Source organism: Herpailurus yagouaroundi, unplaced genomic scaffold (assembly GCF_014898765.1).
Source record: "Herpailurus yagouaroundi ecotype Mexico unplaced genomic scaffold, PumYag 159, whole genome shotgun sequence".
Classification (NCBI taxonomy): domain Eukaryota; kingdom Metazoa; phylum Chordata; class Mammalia; order Carnivora; family Felidae; genus Herpailurus; species Herpailurus yagouaroundi.
In genome coordinates this window covers 67,221,282-67,236,698 of record NW_024412400.1, presented here as the reverse complement: position 1 = coordinate 67,236,698, position 15,417 = coordinate 67,221,282, and the positions used below count along the sequence as shown (strand labels likewise).

General features: G+C 33.9%; 1 protein-coding gene across 10 annotated transcripts in view; it reads right to left on the bottom strand.

The window, feature by feature from the left end:
• Positions 1-205: 205 nt before the first annotated feature.
• NLGN1 (neuroligin 1) overlaps positions 206-15,417 on the bottom strand; it is an 847,062-nt gene continuing 831,850 nt past the window's right edge. For 7 of the 10 annotated variants that reach the window (XM_040480780.1, XM_040480779.1, XM_040480778.1 and 4 more), the window contains 3 exons: positions 11,411-11,623; positions 7,176-7,965; positions 206-6,298 (listed from right to left, as the gene is read on the bottom strand). In XM_040480780.1, the coding sequence (XP_040336714.1) occupies positions 5,476-6,298; positions 7,176-7,965; positions 11,411-11,623 (1,826 nt within the window). In that variant the 3' untranslated portion in view covers positions 206-5,475. The remainder of the gene's footprint in view (positions 6,299-7,175; positions 7,966-11,410; positions 11,624-15,417) is intronic. The other 3 variants (XM_040480781.1, XM_040480784.1, XM_040480787.1) reach the window with 1 other exon arrangement.

The following is a 15,417-nucleotide window of genomic DNA, read 5'->3' as shown; positions in this document are numbered from 1 at the left end:
GTGTTCAAGTTCCCCAAATTCACTCTCTAGATTCTTCCTCTGCATTCACTAAAGGTGAACAGACCATTGCTCTGTCAAATCAGAACTGTCAGCACATGTGTGGGCAGTACGAAGAAGTTGGAAAGGAACATTTATCTTGGAAATGTTTTTGTGTGTGTCACACAGACAAGAAATTATTTCTGAGTTTAAAAATAGTCAACACAACTTGGAAAACATGGTAATATTTATTCATGATAATAAATGTGTTTTAATGAAAGCCATGGATGTCCAAACACAAACTGAATCATGACACCCAATGGCCTTTTTTACAAAAACCATGACATATGTCCCATTAATTTGCTAAATGATATGAGTGCAGAAAAGATGAATCAAAAACACTAAAATTCTTTTGAACATACCATCTAATATAGACAACAACCCTAGACATGGCATTCAAAAATAGTCCCTTTGTTTTAACTTCATCTGCTGTGTTTTTGTTACTGTACCTTTACAAATTTCTTTAAAGCTTTAATTGTTATTGTTCATTTCAACACAAAACTGCTAGCACTTTGGCTTGACCTTCTACAGAAGATTAAATTCTATGACATTAGTACATATGTAGAATGGAATACAAAGTCATTTGAAAATATGAGTCTGGAAGGACCATTACAAACATCCTATAAACCACATACTATATAAGATATATATACCATGTGGTATATATAATGGTTGACTAGAAAAAGTGATATACTTTCTAACTTATGTTTGTCCCTAATAGCTTCAGACTCCTTTTAAGTTAAATTTACTTATTTGGAAAAAGGTTAAAGTTTGTTAGAGATTTAAGTTTCTACACTTAAATACTATTACATCAGATGCCTAAATAATTATTTGTTATTTTCCAAAAATTCACCTTAATCTTTTGTAGGAGTAGTTTGGACCCATTTGCTGTCATACAAAAATCAAATTAAATGCAACAAAAGATCTTTCTAAATAAAATTTTCTTTTTGGAAATTTATAACATGGTCATCCTATTGTATCTTTTGAATTGAATTATCAGGATCTGCAAATTTAAAAAAGACAATAAGAAATAAAACTCTAGGAAGGAAGGCACTTATACCCTGCACATGGTAATTCTAGGCTGTATTCTCCATAATTCTTATCAAATGTAATTGATTTTTGGCCTATATACAAACACACCCAAGTGCCAGAATAAAGAGAATCAAGTTGGCTACCAACTGTTTCACATTAGCAGGATTTTTCTTTAGAGGCTTCTGATGGAAATTTGAAGTATATGTTATCATATCAAGTGCAGGAGAGGTATAAGGCTGTTGGAGAAATTCCCTTAGTTTATTGACTAAAAAGCCAAAACAATTGTCGTTAACAGTAAAGCTTGACAAGATAATTAAATGAATGATAACAAAATCTCAGCAGGGAAATGCCCATTAATTGAATTTATTTGGGAGCATGTTTTCACAAGTATATATAACCAAATTATCTAATTTTCACTCACGTTAAAAACTGATAGTCTATAACAACTAATTACTAGAAATGAAGAAAAAGCCCAGTACTTTAAACCAATAACACAGAGGAAAACAAACATCAAAGGATTGCCATGATATTTGACAGCTTCCTAAAAATTCCATTCATCATTTTGCCCTGTGAAAATCTTTCAGTGAAACTCGCCAAAGAAAAAACCCCAGTAGTTTTTATGTAGTAGTGCTGTTAAAGCTGAAACACATTTGCCACATTCTTTGTATCTTTTCATGATATTAATATGTGTGTCAGTATGAGTATGTCAACAGGTGAAATCACTGAGAAGAATATGATAAAGATACAACAATCGAGTTTTGGCATTTCTTTTCTGTAAGAAAATTAGTGCGTTGTTTTCCTTTTAAGTATTATATATGGTTAATTATTTTTAAAAATTTGTTGCTGTTTTCACATTGTACAGATCAAAAAATCAAATGAAAGCATCATTATGGCCAACTTTTAAATTTGAAATGAGGAATGAAACAATTTACACTTTACTCAGATTTTCTTCTTTGAGCTGCTAGCATGATCTCTCCAAATTCAAATTGGACATTTTTAATGCTTTAGCAAATGACTTTCCAATTTCCATAAAGCTAATGAATCTTATGACACATCTGTAGTAGCCAACCAGATTGTGTTCAGAGTCAACATATTCAATAGAAATTTAAAACTATGGAAATTATCACTTTCATGTTTCTAATCCCATACTCTAGGACAACTTTAATCTATTGATCAATGTCTGGCAATAATTTTATAGAATAGCAAAACAGTGAAATAAAGTCCATTTTGGCTTAATGTTTGTATAAATTCTAAGCAGCCTTGACTATTTGCAATTTAATCTGAGGGAGGAAAATCTGAATTAATAAGTAATGTCAAAAATATTCTTTTAATTTTGTGACTTCTTTCTAAAGAAGATTATCTAAATAAATACATTTTAAAGATATTGGTTAAAATTTAACAATATCCAAAGTCTTTCTTAGATTTAGAAATTATGTTTCAGCTTTAAAAACAGTTCTTAATATTCTGTTTATTGTGGGAAATAATTTTATATTCAGAAAACTAGCTGCTGTAATTATAAAACTAACAACTAACACTCCTTCACGATGACTTTATCACAACTTGAGAACAGTAATAAAACCTAGAAATGCTTCTTATCTTTCACAGAGTTGGTACTACATTAATTTAGAAAAAAGAGTAGGACTACGCTTTGTTTTACTAAATCACTTCCCTAAATTAATATAACATAGATGTCAGTTATGGCATATATAGGTAGATTGATAGATTAATTTAGAGCAACAGCTACGTAGGTGGACGTAAATATGGCCATCATTAAGATATAACGGAATGCCTGATTTTGCCAAGTGAAGTAATGCATATGAAAGATTTCACTCATATCTTATTTTGTTACCATTTCTATTTCTGCTTTTTAACCAGTATATTAAAAGACGGGTTTCTGATTAGCAATATTTCAGATGCTAAGCAATTCGTTTTCTTGGCTTACATTGGCAGTTCACAGCCTAAAAGCATAACCACATCAGGCAAAAACTGCATGTAGACCGCTCCGGGTTTTGAAGACTTTTTGCTTCTAACAGGGATTTTTATTTGAAGTTATAGAGTAATTTCTACATTTAATTGATAGTTAATAATTGGGAGGGGAAATTACAAGCAAAGAAATTCCTTGATATAGAAGATTTTATCTTTTAGTGTCAGCTTAGTGTCTTGCTCAGCACTTTTAAATTCTCTTAGGAAGATAACTTCCTATCCATTACTTTATGATAGCTTAATCACCCTTATATTATGAACCTAGCTATTCTCATTCCATGAAATATTGCACATTTATTTCCAATAGACCTTTTCCTTGACAATGAGAATTGGGACCTGTGTTTCTAATTGAAAACAATTGGCACATTTTATTTCTACAACACTTTCACATAAGAGGTATTTAAAAGTACAAAGCTAATATTTTTCATGAGTTCTTGGGCTTATAAAGTTTCATCAATTTCATCTTAGATGAGACTTGCCTTTAAACACATGATGTGTTTCCTGTAGAAGTTACCTGTATGTCTTCAAAAACCCTACTGGTCTAGAAAAATGACTCTCTCAGACAGTCATGTTTCTTTTCTTTTCTTTTCCTTTTTTAAAAAAAGACAAAACAGCAATAAACATTTTAGCTCTTTAATGAGCAAAGATCATGTCTCTTAGCATTGGACTAATAGTCATTATCCAGATTATCTTTATTTCACGCAATGACCAGTGACATGGCCAAGATGTACAAAGTTGTTTCCATCAAGTAGTATACAATTTTTTTTTTGTATAATAAGCTTTCATTCTTGAAAAAGAGTAACTGAAAAGAAAGGTTTCTGTTACTGCAGTTAGTTTGTCAGAGAAAGTTCTTTGCATTATCTTACAAACTATCAAAATTGCTAGTCATCTGAAAAAATGTAAAAAAAAATCACATAACTTTAGTCTAATAGAAATATAGTACAGGTAAGAGAGAAAGTATTTATCAGGATGTGCTCTTTAAGTCCATCTCAATTTTTTTTAATATAAATGTACATCTGATTACATATACAAACATTTGGAAAGGTCTGTGATATACTGTTACTGGTAAACAACAGGGGGATGAAGAGTTTCCTGTGGTCTTAAAGTATTCATTTAAAATCACACATACGTGTAAGACTAAAATCCTCCAGGTGTTGACTCTCCTTCTAGGTTCTGTATCTATGTTGTACTCTACTGAGATTGCGTGAGTAAATTCCAGTGGATGAACCTCAGTGAGAAAGATAAGTGATATGAGGAGGGACATAACTGTATATTGAATTATTAGTAGTAAACATTTTGTCATGCAACATGAGTAAATCAATTAACTGAGAACTGTAATCAGAGTGGTAATTTGGGGCATCCTCATATCATAAAAGACTGTTGCAAGTAACTCTTTGGACACACTTCACCTTACCAAAAGGAACAAAATACAGAATAACAAAAACCACAGAAAATTATAGATCCTGTAGCACATGTCCAATTAGGGCTGTATTTCTATAAATTATTTAGGTTGGAATGAAAATAACATTAAAAACACAGGAATGTTTTTTTCCTGGGATTCATATCAGCGAGTATTCACCACTATACCTATAGTTTCTTCAAATACCTTTAATAACTAATTCTTCCTATTATCAAAACTACTGTGAATTATTTACTTCTAATTACTTTTGCCCCTTAAAAATCTTCTTTAGGTTCTGCCAATTGATAGAGGAAGCTTCTATTAAAGACTCCAATGGGATGAGAAGAATTTTAATTACGGCTTAATCAGCAGCACAGCCACCAAGCATATAAATTATCATGCACATCGTGCTAAAAATATCCAGTTTCCTTTATCCCCACAACTTTATACTGACAGCACTTATGTGATAACGTTGTACCTGCCAGTCTTTAAACTTCTTTGTCTTACTGGCAAATTTCAGCATGAGCCTCCGCTAAGGCCATTAACAGCACTGGTGCTTTGTGTACTTATCCAAATATGTAAATATGGTCTACACAATAAAACAGCTCCAAATAAAAACTGGTGAAAATTATCTGACATTCCATTGGTGTGTCCCTTGTGCATATTCATGGTTGTTTTTTTATTTTTATTTTTTATATTTCAGACATAGTTCTTTCCTGTTTGGTGTTCCACATGCCTAATTCCATTATGTAACATAAATCTTCAAAAAATTAATTCTTGAATATGAATGAAAAAGTATCATTCAGGACAATTGCTTCAAGCAATTGAAATTCATTTTTAAAGTTGATTTGTGTATATATGTACAATTTAATTTTTTCAAAACCCCCAAAGTTCTTGATATGTATATTCACATAATATTCCTCCTTATTTAAATAGTAAGAGTCTTGTAGGTTGAAAGCCAAGGAATCTTCAGTAATCTTTTACTGCAATCCATCAAAAAAATAGAGTTTGTTTCTCTTATCTGGCTATACCCTGGTTGTTGAATGTGAATGGGGGTGGGGATGGGGATGGGGCAGAGTATTGTTCTGTCCTCCGGTAAATGTATTGAATGTGTGTAAGGGTTGAATCCCTGGTATAGTATTGGGAATCATTGTAATGGTGTTGGGTGTCATTAAGGGAACATCATCAGGTGACCTCCTCATAGCTAGTGTGTAATCTGGGGGGCAGGCGGTCCGAAGAACCACCTCATGTGGATGGATGGACTCACATTCATGATCCAAATCAGTGTGCTTCATTTGGAGGGACATGATCTCCTCTTCTTGTGCGTGGGTCAGATCGTTGGTTGTAGTACGCTGAGGGCTGCATCTCCTATGAACGTCATGTCTCCTCTTATCCTTTTTGTAGTACAGGGCTGCAAAGGCAAGGATGTTCAGAAACAGCAGTGATGCTCCAACTGCAATAGTGACGCTCAGCTCTGTGGAGTAGTCCCTTTGATCGACTGAAAATGGACTCGGTTGTTGTTTGGGATCATCCTGCTTGGCAGTGGGAAATGCTGATGTGACAGGTACAGAATTCTTTCTCGTAGGTCTGAAAGTGATGTCAGTTGATGGCACTTTAGTTGTTGTCGAGGTATACTGAGAAATGTCATTGAGATTATGCAGATGAGGTACCAGCTCCAACCAGAGGTTCACCTTATTGGCTCTATAATGTTCTTTAACTCTTGGTTTTAATCCAATATGGAGATAAAGTTGATCTTTCTGGGAATATCTGGTCCATGCTACTTCTTCAAAGCGGTTGGGTTTGGTATGGATGAATTTTGTGTCTTGAGGGACTGGTTGATTTGGGTCACTAGGGGAAGAACAAAAGCGCTCATGAGAACAAAGTTGTTTTTGTTTTTGTTTTTTCTTATTCAAAATAGTACTACTTTAACATCTAATTGAAGAGGTAACTTGGCAAGTTAGCAAGGCCTTAGATTGTGTTTTAATAACAATTTGGGTCAACTTAGAAATATAGATCCTCTCATAGGCAGGTTAAATGGATGATGACGTGATGCGAGTAAGCCTCACGATCTTGCTCTCTCTGGCCATTTAGAGATGGGTTACTATCTACCCAAAGGTTTTTAAATTCACACACATACACATTGTCTCATAGGCAAACTAGCAAGGACAGCATGGAATAGTGGAAAAAACCCGAGTTTTGGAATTGGCAGATGAAGCTGTAAGTCCTAGTACTGCTATGTATATCATAGAGCTATGAATATCTATATGAGGCTAGGCTCTCATCACCTCAGTCCCTTATTTACAAAATGGATTAATGATACCTGACCTGCCCACCTAAAAAATAAGTTGGAAGGATCAAAGGACAAACAATAGTCTAAATTAGAAAGCACTATAAAATAATATTTGTCACTACTAAATAACAAGAATAAGTCCCGTGTAATTAAAAAATAAAATAAATTTATTTATTGAGTAATACAACAGAAATATAAGTCTTTCTTTCTTTCTTTTTCCCCAGAGGTATGTCTTTCTTAATAAACTTCTAAGAAGAACTAATAAAGCAATGATTTCTGAAACAGCACAATATACAAGTTTGAATAGAGACTTAATGTATTTTTGGTATTAATCCATTAAGTTAAATCATTTGGACACAAAGTATGTATTATTTTTAAATGCTTACAAGGATATTTTTATTCAATTATAGGTAACTTTATTACTTAGGTACATACCCAGTTTTAGCAAAATTTGTCCAGTATGTCATTACAACTGCACTCAGCATCACATCATTTTTGGAGAAATTGCAAGGAAATAACTCTGTAGGTCCAATCATGGGGATTCCTAGTACGTAGGGAACTTCATCCCCATGAGCTGCATCAGCCCAAGCTGGAACCTGATCTGTTTGGCAATGATGGTAAAAGGCATAGAAATATGTAGGTGAACCAAAGTTTGAGTGAAGATCTGCTGTAGCTACAGCTGGTGCCACCCACTGATGGTCTGTAAACAAAGCCAATAATGTCTTCCTTCTGGTTTCAGGGTTATGACGGTCAGCCCAGTCAGTATACATGAATTTAATGGTTTCTCTCAAAACATCTTTGCCTTCAGGATATCCATATAAATTATCAACAAAATTGGAAACAGCAAAGTCAAAATCACTAGCTGATATACCATCATCACTATCTACTATATTTTCAACAAATTTTAACCCTTCCCCTTGGTTAACTCCTAACATTATATCATAGTTGAGAAACTCTCCTTGCTCCATCAATATCTGAGGGTCATCTGGTATTACATCACCATCAATCACAGGTCCAAAGGCTATGTGGTATCGTGCTGGTTGAATATCTTGGTCAACAAGTTCTTTGTAAGGCTTCTTCTGTAGGCATTCCACTAACTCTACTGTATCTGAAACATTGCAACCAACTTTTGTGGCCAACATTCTAGCATATTTTGCAGGTTGGAAACTAACAGCCCAGCTGGAAAGGGCTGTTCCACTTTGAGCTATTGCTCGTTGAAAAAGTCCTATAGGAAAAACAACAGAGTTTGAGATGACTTTTGAATAATGTTGTGGTAAAACAATAACATCTGATATTTTAGCTGTGTAAATAAAAACCCATATACAACTCAAGAAACAGGAAGATAGAGACATTTTTGCTTAAGAGAAGGTACATAAAGACATCCCCAAGGTATAAGGAGTCAAAGAGGTAAAGTCTTATGCTTTGAGTGGCATCTGCTTTAAGGATCAAGAGGTCTAATTAGTGTCTCAAAGAGGCAATAAGCAAGGAGAGATGGAGAACATGTAAATATTAGTGGTAAAAAGTCCCAAGTATTTTTTCACCCAACATGTAAACACCCATGTTATTATGAAAGCCAACCAGGTGGGCTTTCTCCCCCTTAACTCTTCATTAGAATTTGTACTGTTTTTTTTTTTTTGAGAATATTTCTTCCAATTTGGCTGCATATATCTTCTTTCAAAATGGCTCTGTATGCTTGTTTTAATCAGATTTATTAAAAAAAAGAATTGCTGGGAGCTCACACAGCTACTGGGGCTGGGGAATTTGCTAATACCCTGGGGATGGCCCAGAAGGCACACAGAACAGAATATCACTTTAGACATACTCTTTCCAACTCTTCATGTCAGACATAGTGTGCTGAATATTCATCTTTCAGAAGAAGATATAACATTTGAAGTGTTTTCACTAGGTTAAAGAAAAAACCATCAGCAGAAGGATTCAGTGTGTGTTTGTGTGTGTGTGTGGGGGTGATTTAACTTTTTCCACTGTTGAATACTCACTGCTATATTTTATCATAAAAGATGAAAAAGTCATGGTCCACTGCTTTTTACTTGCGTTTAAGAATTATAAATCATGGTCCCAAATGCAGTTTGATAAGGGCTGCATCCCATTCAAATTTACAAATGCACTTTATCTACTCATTAAGATATTTTCAAATAAAATTCTTGTTTTTAAAACATAATTTATCTATTTTCTTTAAAAATTACATTTATTATCAATTTCCAAAAATACCTTCATAGTTGTTATTTAAACACATGCTCATTTATTCATATGTGTTAATGAGATAAGAATTATTCTTTTCAAAAAGGTGTTAAAGCAGTGTCTGAATTAGAAACAAAGTTCCAGATTTTTCTCCAAACATGTACATGTATTCAAAGTGTCTATAATGTGTTCTTAGATAATTCTAAAAATATTCAAAAAATCAAACAGTACCAATTTAAATTTGTTTTGGTTTCTGACTTCTTTATGAACATATTTTTAGTTTATCAGAGCAAAGTATGCCAGAGCAAATGATATAAATACAGATATTTTTTAAAAATTACATAGGCTATGTGTTTGTTAACATTTGTTCAGAAAAAATATTTTACTAATTAAAAACTTTACAACTGAAATAAACTTGGTGATTATTTCCCATTTCAGGGGCTCATTGAGATTAACTAAATATACCAAAGAAGATTTGGGAAAAATACATATTACATTATATTCTGAAATATGCCATCTAGATAGTATTAGAAAAACCAAATATTTTATCATTAATGAAAATGCTTATTATGTATATATAAGTTGTGGTTGACTCCTGGTAGATACAAGTCTGAGCATTGCTGTAACCTTGGGGAGTTTACAGACTTTAAATCAATGTCTGCACTGGAGATAGAATTAGCTTGATGATTTTAAGGGATCTCCTGGGCATCTCCTGCGAAAAATCATGCAGCCTTTTTGTAGAGATAGGCTTAGGACTAAATCAAATATAAGTCCATTTCTCTGGCCCTGCCATGGACAGTCTTCCTTGAAGAGTGTGATGGAATATTATATTTTCAACTATTGGCATAGACATTGGCCACTGTTCATTAAATCATCAATTGATGAATAGCAATGCTGGCCAACTTACTAATTGGTTCATCTCTTTATCAAATGATAGTTTTATACCAGGTGATTAGCTTTGGTGCCCATTTTTGCTCTATATTTAGAAAAACTTTTAGAATAAATAGGAAGAAATAATATTTGAGATCAAACGACCCTAAGAAGTCTGACCAGATTGTCTAATGTTAACCTACATAAATATTGGCATTCATATAGTCCTCAGCTAGAACAATCTAATCTCTTCAATGAAAAAACAATAACAACAAAGTTTATTTCAAAATAAGTCACTTCATTATAGACCAAAATCCCTATACACTTGGAAATGTTCTCATATGTGTCATTTTGTCATCTCAAATCAGAACTCTATTAACTCTATGACATAAAGAAGATGTCACATAAACTATACCTATAAATTAAGTCTATGAAAATATATGATTCTCCAAATATATATATTCATTTAGTGATAGGCTGTTCTTTTGAAATTCTACATCAATATGTCTTTGATACTGAAAACACATATTCTATGTCTGATGCTCCATATCATAAAACTCAGTCTTACAGATCAAGATGCTTCATGAATTACACTTGACAGTATATACTTATTTAATATATATAAAATGACAATAAAAAAAGCAGAAAACACAAAATGGTCTGTGTTGATGTGCCTGCTCTGTCTTCCTCTCTGTTATGTATAATAGAGAAAAAGTATTTGCTTTTGCAGTCTTTTCCAACAAAACACTTCTGTTCTTGCGGATATTTCAAGTTAATAATGCAATTAGAATGAGTGAATTAAACTCATGGTAAAATGGAAATTCATAAAAAAAATAACATGATGAGCCTTGGGCAGGCACTTTGGAAAAAGGGTGTCAAGGCATGAAAATGGAGACAAGAAAAATGCTTCATGGGTTTAAGCAGCCTCAGTGCTCCAAGCTGCTTTGCCAAGCTTTACAGGGAAAAAAAATAAACACTTTGGAGGTTGAAAATAGAAAAAGCACAAATTCAAACCTAATATTCCTTTTAATGAAAAGCTCTACTAGTGACCTTGATGCTTTGACAATTTTGGATCATGCATGCAAAATAATCAAACATCCATTCTCTATTCAGACAAGTGAAAACCTTGTTTCCAGACAAACCAGCTTGTGACTGCTTCCTTATCTTCCTACTGGTGAAGGGTTTTAAATGCCTATTGTCTTGAAAATAGATAATACACAATCCTTGCATTAAAAAAAAAAAAAAACAAAAAAAACCTGTCTTTGATTTTTGATTACTGAATAAACAGAGATGACGGAACTGTGAACATCTTTGATTTTCCCCAAAATCACCTTTTAGAGGAAAGAAAAGGAACTGTAATGCTAACTATTCTGAAGTGTGCTTGAAAGGACATCCTTACCAAGCTCCACAGGAGACAAAGAAAAGAGTTTGACAAAAATTTAAACATGCATAGAAAAGCTGAAGAAACAAAAATTTAAACAGTTATTGAGCTCAACCTAACACTCAGTTTCAACAGAGAAATATGTACAGAGCATCACATACTACTGATGGTGGTAGCATGCAGACACCAAAATTGTCAAAATTTGCAACCTGCATAATACCTTTGGTTGAATTGCTCCAACGGTTACCTTCAGAATAATGGGATAAAGTCAGCAGATTGACACATGAACCCCCAGCGCCAGATCCAAAAACAGTGATTCTTAAGGGGTCACCACCAAAGAATCCAATGTTCTCACTAGTCCATCTTAAAGCCTGTATGAGGTCAAGGAGTCCATAGTTTCCTTTTGCAGCCTGATCCCCTGTGCTTAAGAAACCTGGAAGATTGAAATAAAAGAATACCTTAGATCACCTTTTTGAGTTGACATGAATCAAACAGACATTCAATTAAAATACAATTAAAGCTTGGGGCGCCTGGGTGGCTCGGTTGGTTAAGCGTCCGACTTCAGCTCAGGTCATGATCTCATGGTTTGTGAGTTCGAGACCCACGTCGGGGTCTGTGCTGACAGCTCAGAGCCTGGAGCCTGCTTCAGATTCTGTGTCTCCTTCTCCCTCTACCCCTCCCCTGCTCGCACTCTGACTCTCTCTATTTTTTAATAATAAATAAACATTAAAAAATACAATTAAAGCTTGTATTCATCAAGGTGAGTACAGTACAAATTCTTTAGTAAAAAATTATTTCCCACCAGAATAGAAGAATATACTTGAGGAAGAATAGTAGACACTGAAATCTGAAAAGTGACATTTATCCTCCCCAAGTTACCCAGGTAATAGGTAACAAGGGGCAGATAAAGAGAATTAAAACATTCTCAAAAACCTCAAGGGAGACATTCTATAGGCCAAGTTACTTGGTGGAGATATTTGAGATAGTATCACGGGGAATATGAGAATGTGCTTTTGCATAAAACACTGTGTCAGTCCTCAAGTTGTTCATGATCTAACATGGTTGGAATTTAAGGAATGTGTAGCACAGGGGCAGGATGTGAGGGTGATGAGCACGGGTATTTTTCTAAGACTTGTGCATAAAATTATATGCAACTCTTTGCATGTAGATATATATGCACATTTTTTATCAATGGTGGTCCATGTTTAAGAAATAATCACTGTGTTGGGGCTCCTGGGTAGCTCAGTCAGTTAAGTGTCCGACTCTTGATTTAGACTCCAGTCATGACCTCGGTGTCCTGAGATTGAGCCCCGTGATGGGCTCTATGTTGAACATAGAGTCTACTTAATATTCTCTCTTTCTGTCTCTTTCTGCCCCTCCCCTACTCGCGCTCACTCTCTCTCTCTCTCAAAATAAAATAAAATATAATCTTTAAAGGAAAAGAATGAATCAGTGTGTTAGAGGTAATTTGAGAACACATTTGGAATACCTTAAATGCTAAACTGAGCATATTTGCTCAATTAGAAAACAACATAGAATAATTGGAGGTTTTTAAAAAGTTCAGACTCATATATCTAGAATGTTTAAAGCTCTGCTTAACAGTAAATCTGATAATGAAGAGGAATATATATTGCATAATACAAAGAAAGGAGGTAGAAGAAAGTTTATAAGGATCTGAACTGACAGATTGGCAAAGACAATTGAAAAAAGGGGATAGAAAAAATGTGGCTGTAACAGCTGGCTGAGTAACTTTCTTTATATATGAAAGTTTTAGAGAGGAGTCAAAGATAGTACTTTAATAATACTTTAAACATATTCACTCATTTCACCGACTTAATAGCTTTTATATTATGTTTATTACAACTTGTAAAACAAATATCTACTCTCTAATATATTTCCACATTTGCTATAAATGAAAAAGTATAAAGTAATTCATAAAAGATTCCATTTTATAGATTATTCACATATTGTGTAGGAAATATTTAGAGATATATTACACATAAATTGATTATATTTAGGGATATAATTTCCAATCTCACCAAGTGTATAGAACTCATATTTTTAATTAGATATATTCCCTTATTGCAGACCCATTAGAGGAACTCAACATAAAGAAAGTAAAAATTACTTTGTTCAATGTGAAATATACCTTTATTTTATAACTGACATTTATACCTGACTTTTATTTATAAGTCAGGAAGTCAGTGATACTTGTGAAAACCAGACTGTGATAACAGTACCTATCAGTTAAGTGAATCAATCCATACCCAAAATGAATAAAGGGACAGGAAATTCTTAGGATCACTGTAGGAAGCAATAGATGGAGACAAATAAATCTTTTTGAATAGTTTTGCAAAATAAATATGAGGTAATGTTGATTAGTCATTCTTTTTCTATAAGACCAAAAAATTTAAGAAACAAAAACACAATCTCTAGTCCATGATGCGAGCATATGTGTTCACGTGTCTGCACGTGTATGTGTGTGTATGTGTGTGCGTGTGTGTGTAACCGCAAAACCAATCACCCTTGATACAGAGGTTAACTTCTAAAAAATAGGATTCAGGGGCGCCTGGGTGGCGCAGTCGGTTAAGCATCCGACTACAGCCAGGTCACGATCTCGCGGTCCGTGAGTTCGAGCCCCGCGTCGGGCTCTGGGCTGATGGCTCCGAGCCTGGAGCCTGTTTCCGATTCTGTGTCTCCCTCTCTCTCTGCCCCTCCCCCGTTCATGCTCTGTCTCTCTCTGTCCCAAAAATAAATACATGTTAAAAAAAAATTAAAAAAAATAGGATTCAAATAAATATATCTTTCTGGACATACTCATTACTTTTTTATTAAATATACATAACAATTTAAGGAAATCTTCATTGTATCTTCTTAACATAAAAGCACTTTTGAATATTCAAAGGTCATATAAATGAGAGCATATTAAAATACAGAACAAAAACATGGCAAACAGCTCTTTTAACTTTACTTGCCATTAAGTAAATTTTGGTATAAGATAGAACCATTAGTTTAAGTTCCTGAAGGGGTCTGTTACACCTTTTTTTTCTATAAACATGGACTGATAGCATGAACTCTGAACACAACCTTATGAAAGGATTACTATGCACTAGATACAAGTGACTCTTGAAGGATAAAGTGACTCTTGAAGGATATAATAAGTGTGTGTGTGTGTGTGTGTGTGTGTGTGTGTGTGAAAGAGAGAGAGAGAGAATAAATGAATGAGAGAATGGGAGTGCACTCTAGGTAGTTTATTACCTATAATTTTATATTCAGATAGAAATTAGATTTCTGAATATAGCTTATGCCACTCAGCATAAACCCCAGGATTTGTATTTAATTCCTTTTGAAATAATATTGAATAATTCCAGTATTATTCAAATAAATCTCTATATATTCATACAAAATTGACTTCCTAATAAAATAATCATAACTCAATATGTAGCATGTAGAGAACCATAGTAATAATATTATTATCTCTAACTTAACTAAAATATAGGGCCTCTATAATTCCAGTTTTAGTAGCATCATTTTAAGGACTCTGGTAAGTTGGTCAAGTAATTTTGTGTTTATATCATAATACTTGTAAAAGCATGTCAATTGGCCAAAAAGCAAGTTCTAATTTATATATGACTTAGTGAAATCTTATAGCATCATCAAGAAAAAATAAAATAAAATCAATTCAATTCCAAAGTTGCACTGTTAAGGGGCGCCTGGGTGGTGCAGTCGGTTAAGCGTCCGACTTCAGCCAGGTCACGATCTCACGGTCTGTGAGTTCGAGCCCCGCGTCGGGCTCTGGGCTGATGGCTCAGAGCCTGGAGCCTGTTTCCGATTCTGTGTCTCCCTCTCTCTCTGCCCCTCCCCCATTCATGCTCTGTCTCTCTCTGTCCCAAAAATAAATAATCGTTGGAAAAAAAAAAATTAAAAAAAAAAAACAAAAACAAAGTTGCACTGTTAAGTCATAGCATGGGAAATGGAGTAAATCATCAGATAAAAGATTGTGGTCCTAGGCTTGGAATGTCCAAGCTACTCTGTCAAACTTCATTTTTACCTTTCATTATAGAATTTCCTTCACTATTAATTTTTATTTCATGTGTATGCTGTAGTTTATATCTATCTATCACCTATCTATCTATCTCTCTATCTATCAATCATCTATCATCCTCTAACTAAAAGCAACTGATCATTAGCATGAATTAGGAAAAAATAATACCTACTGCCTTTATT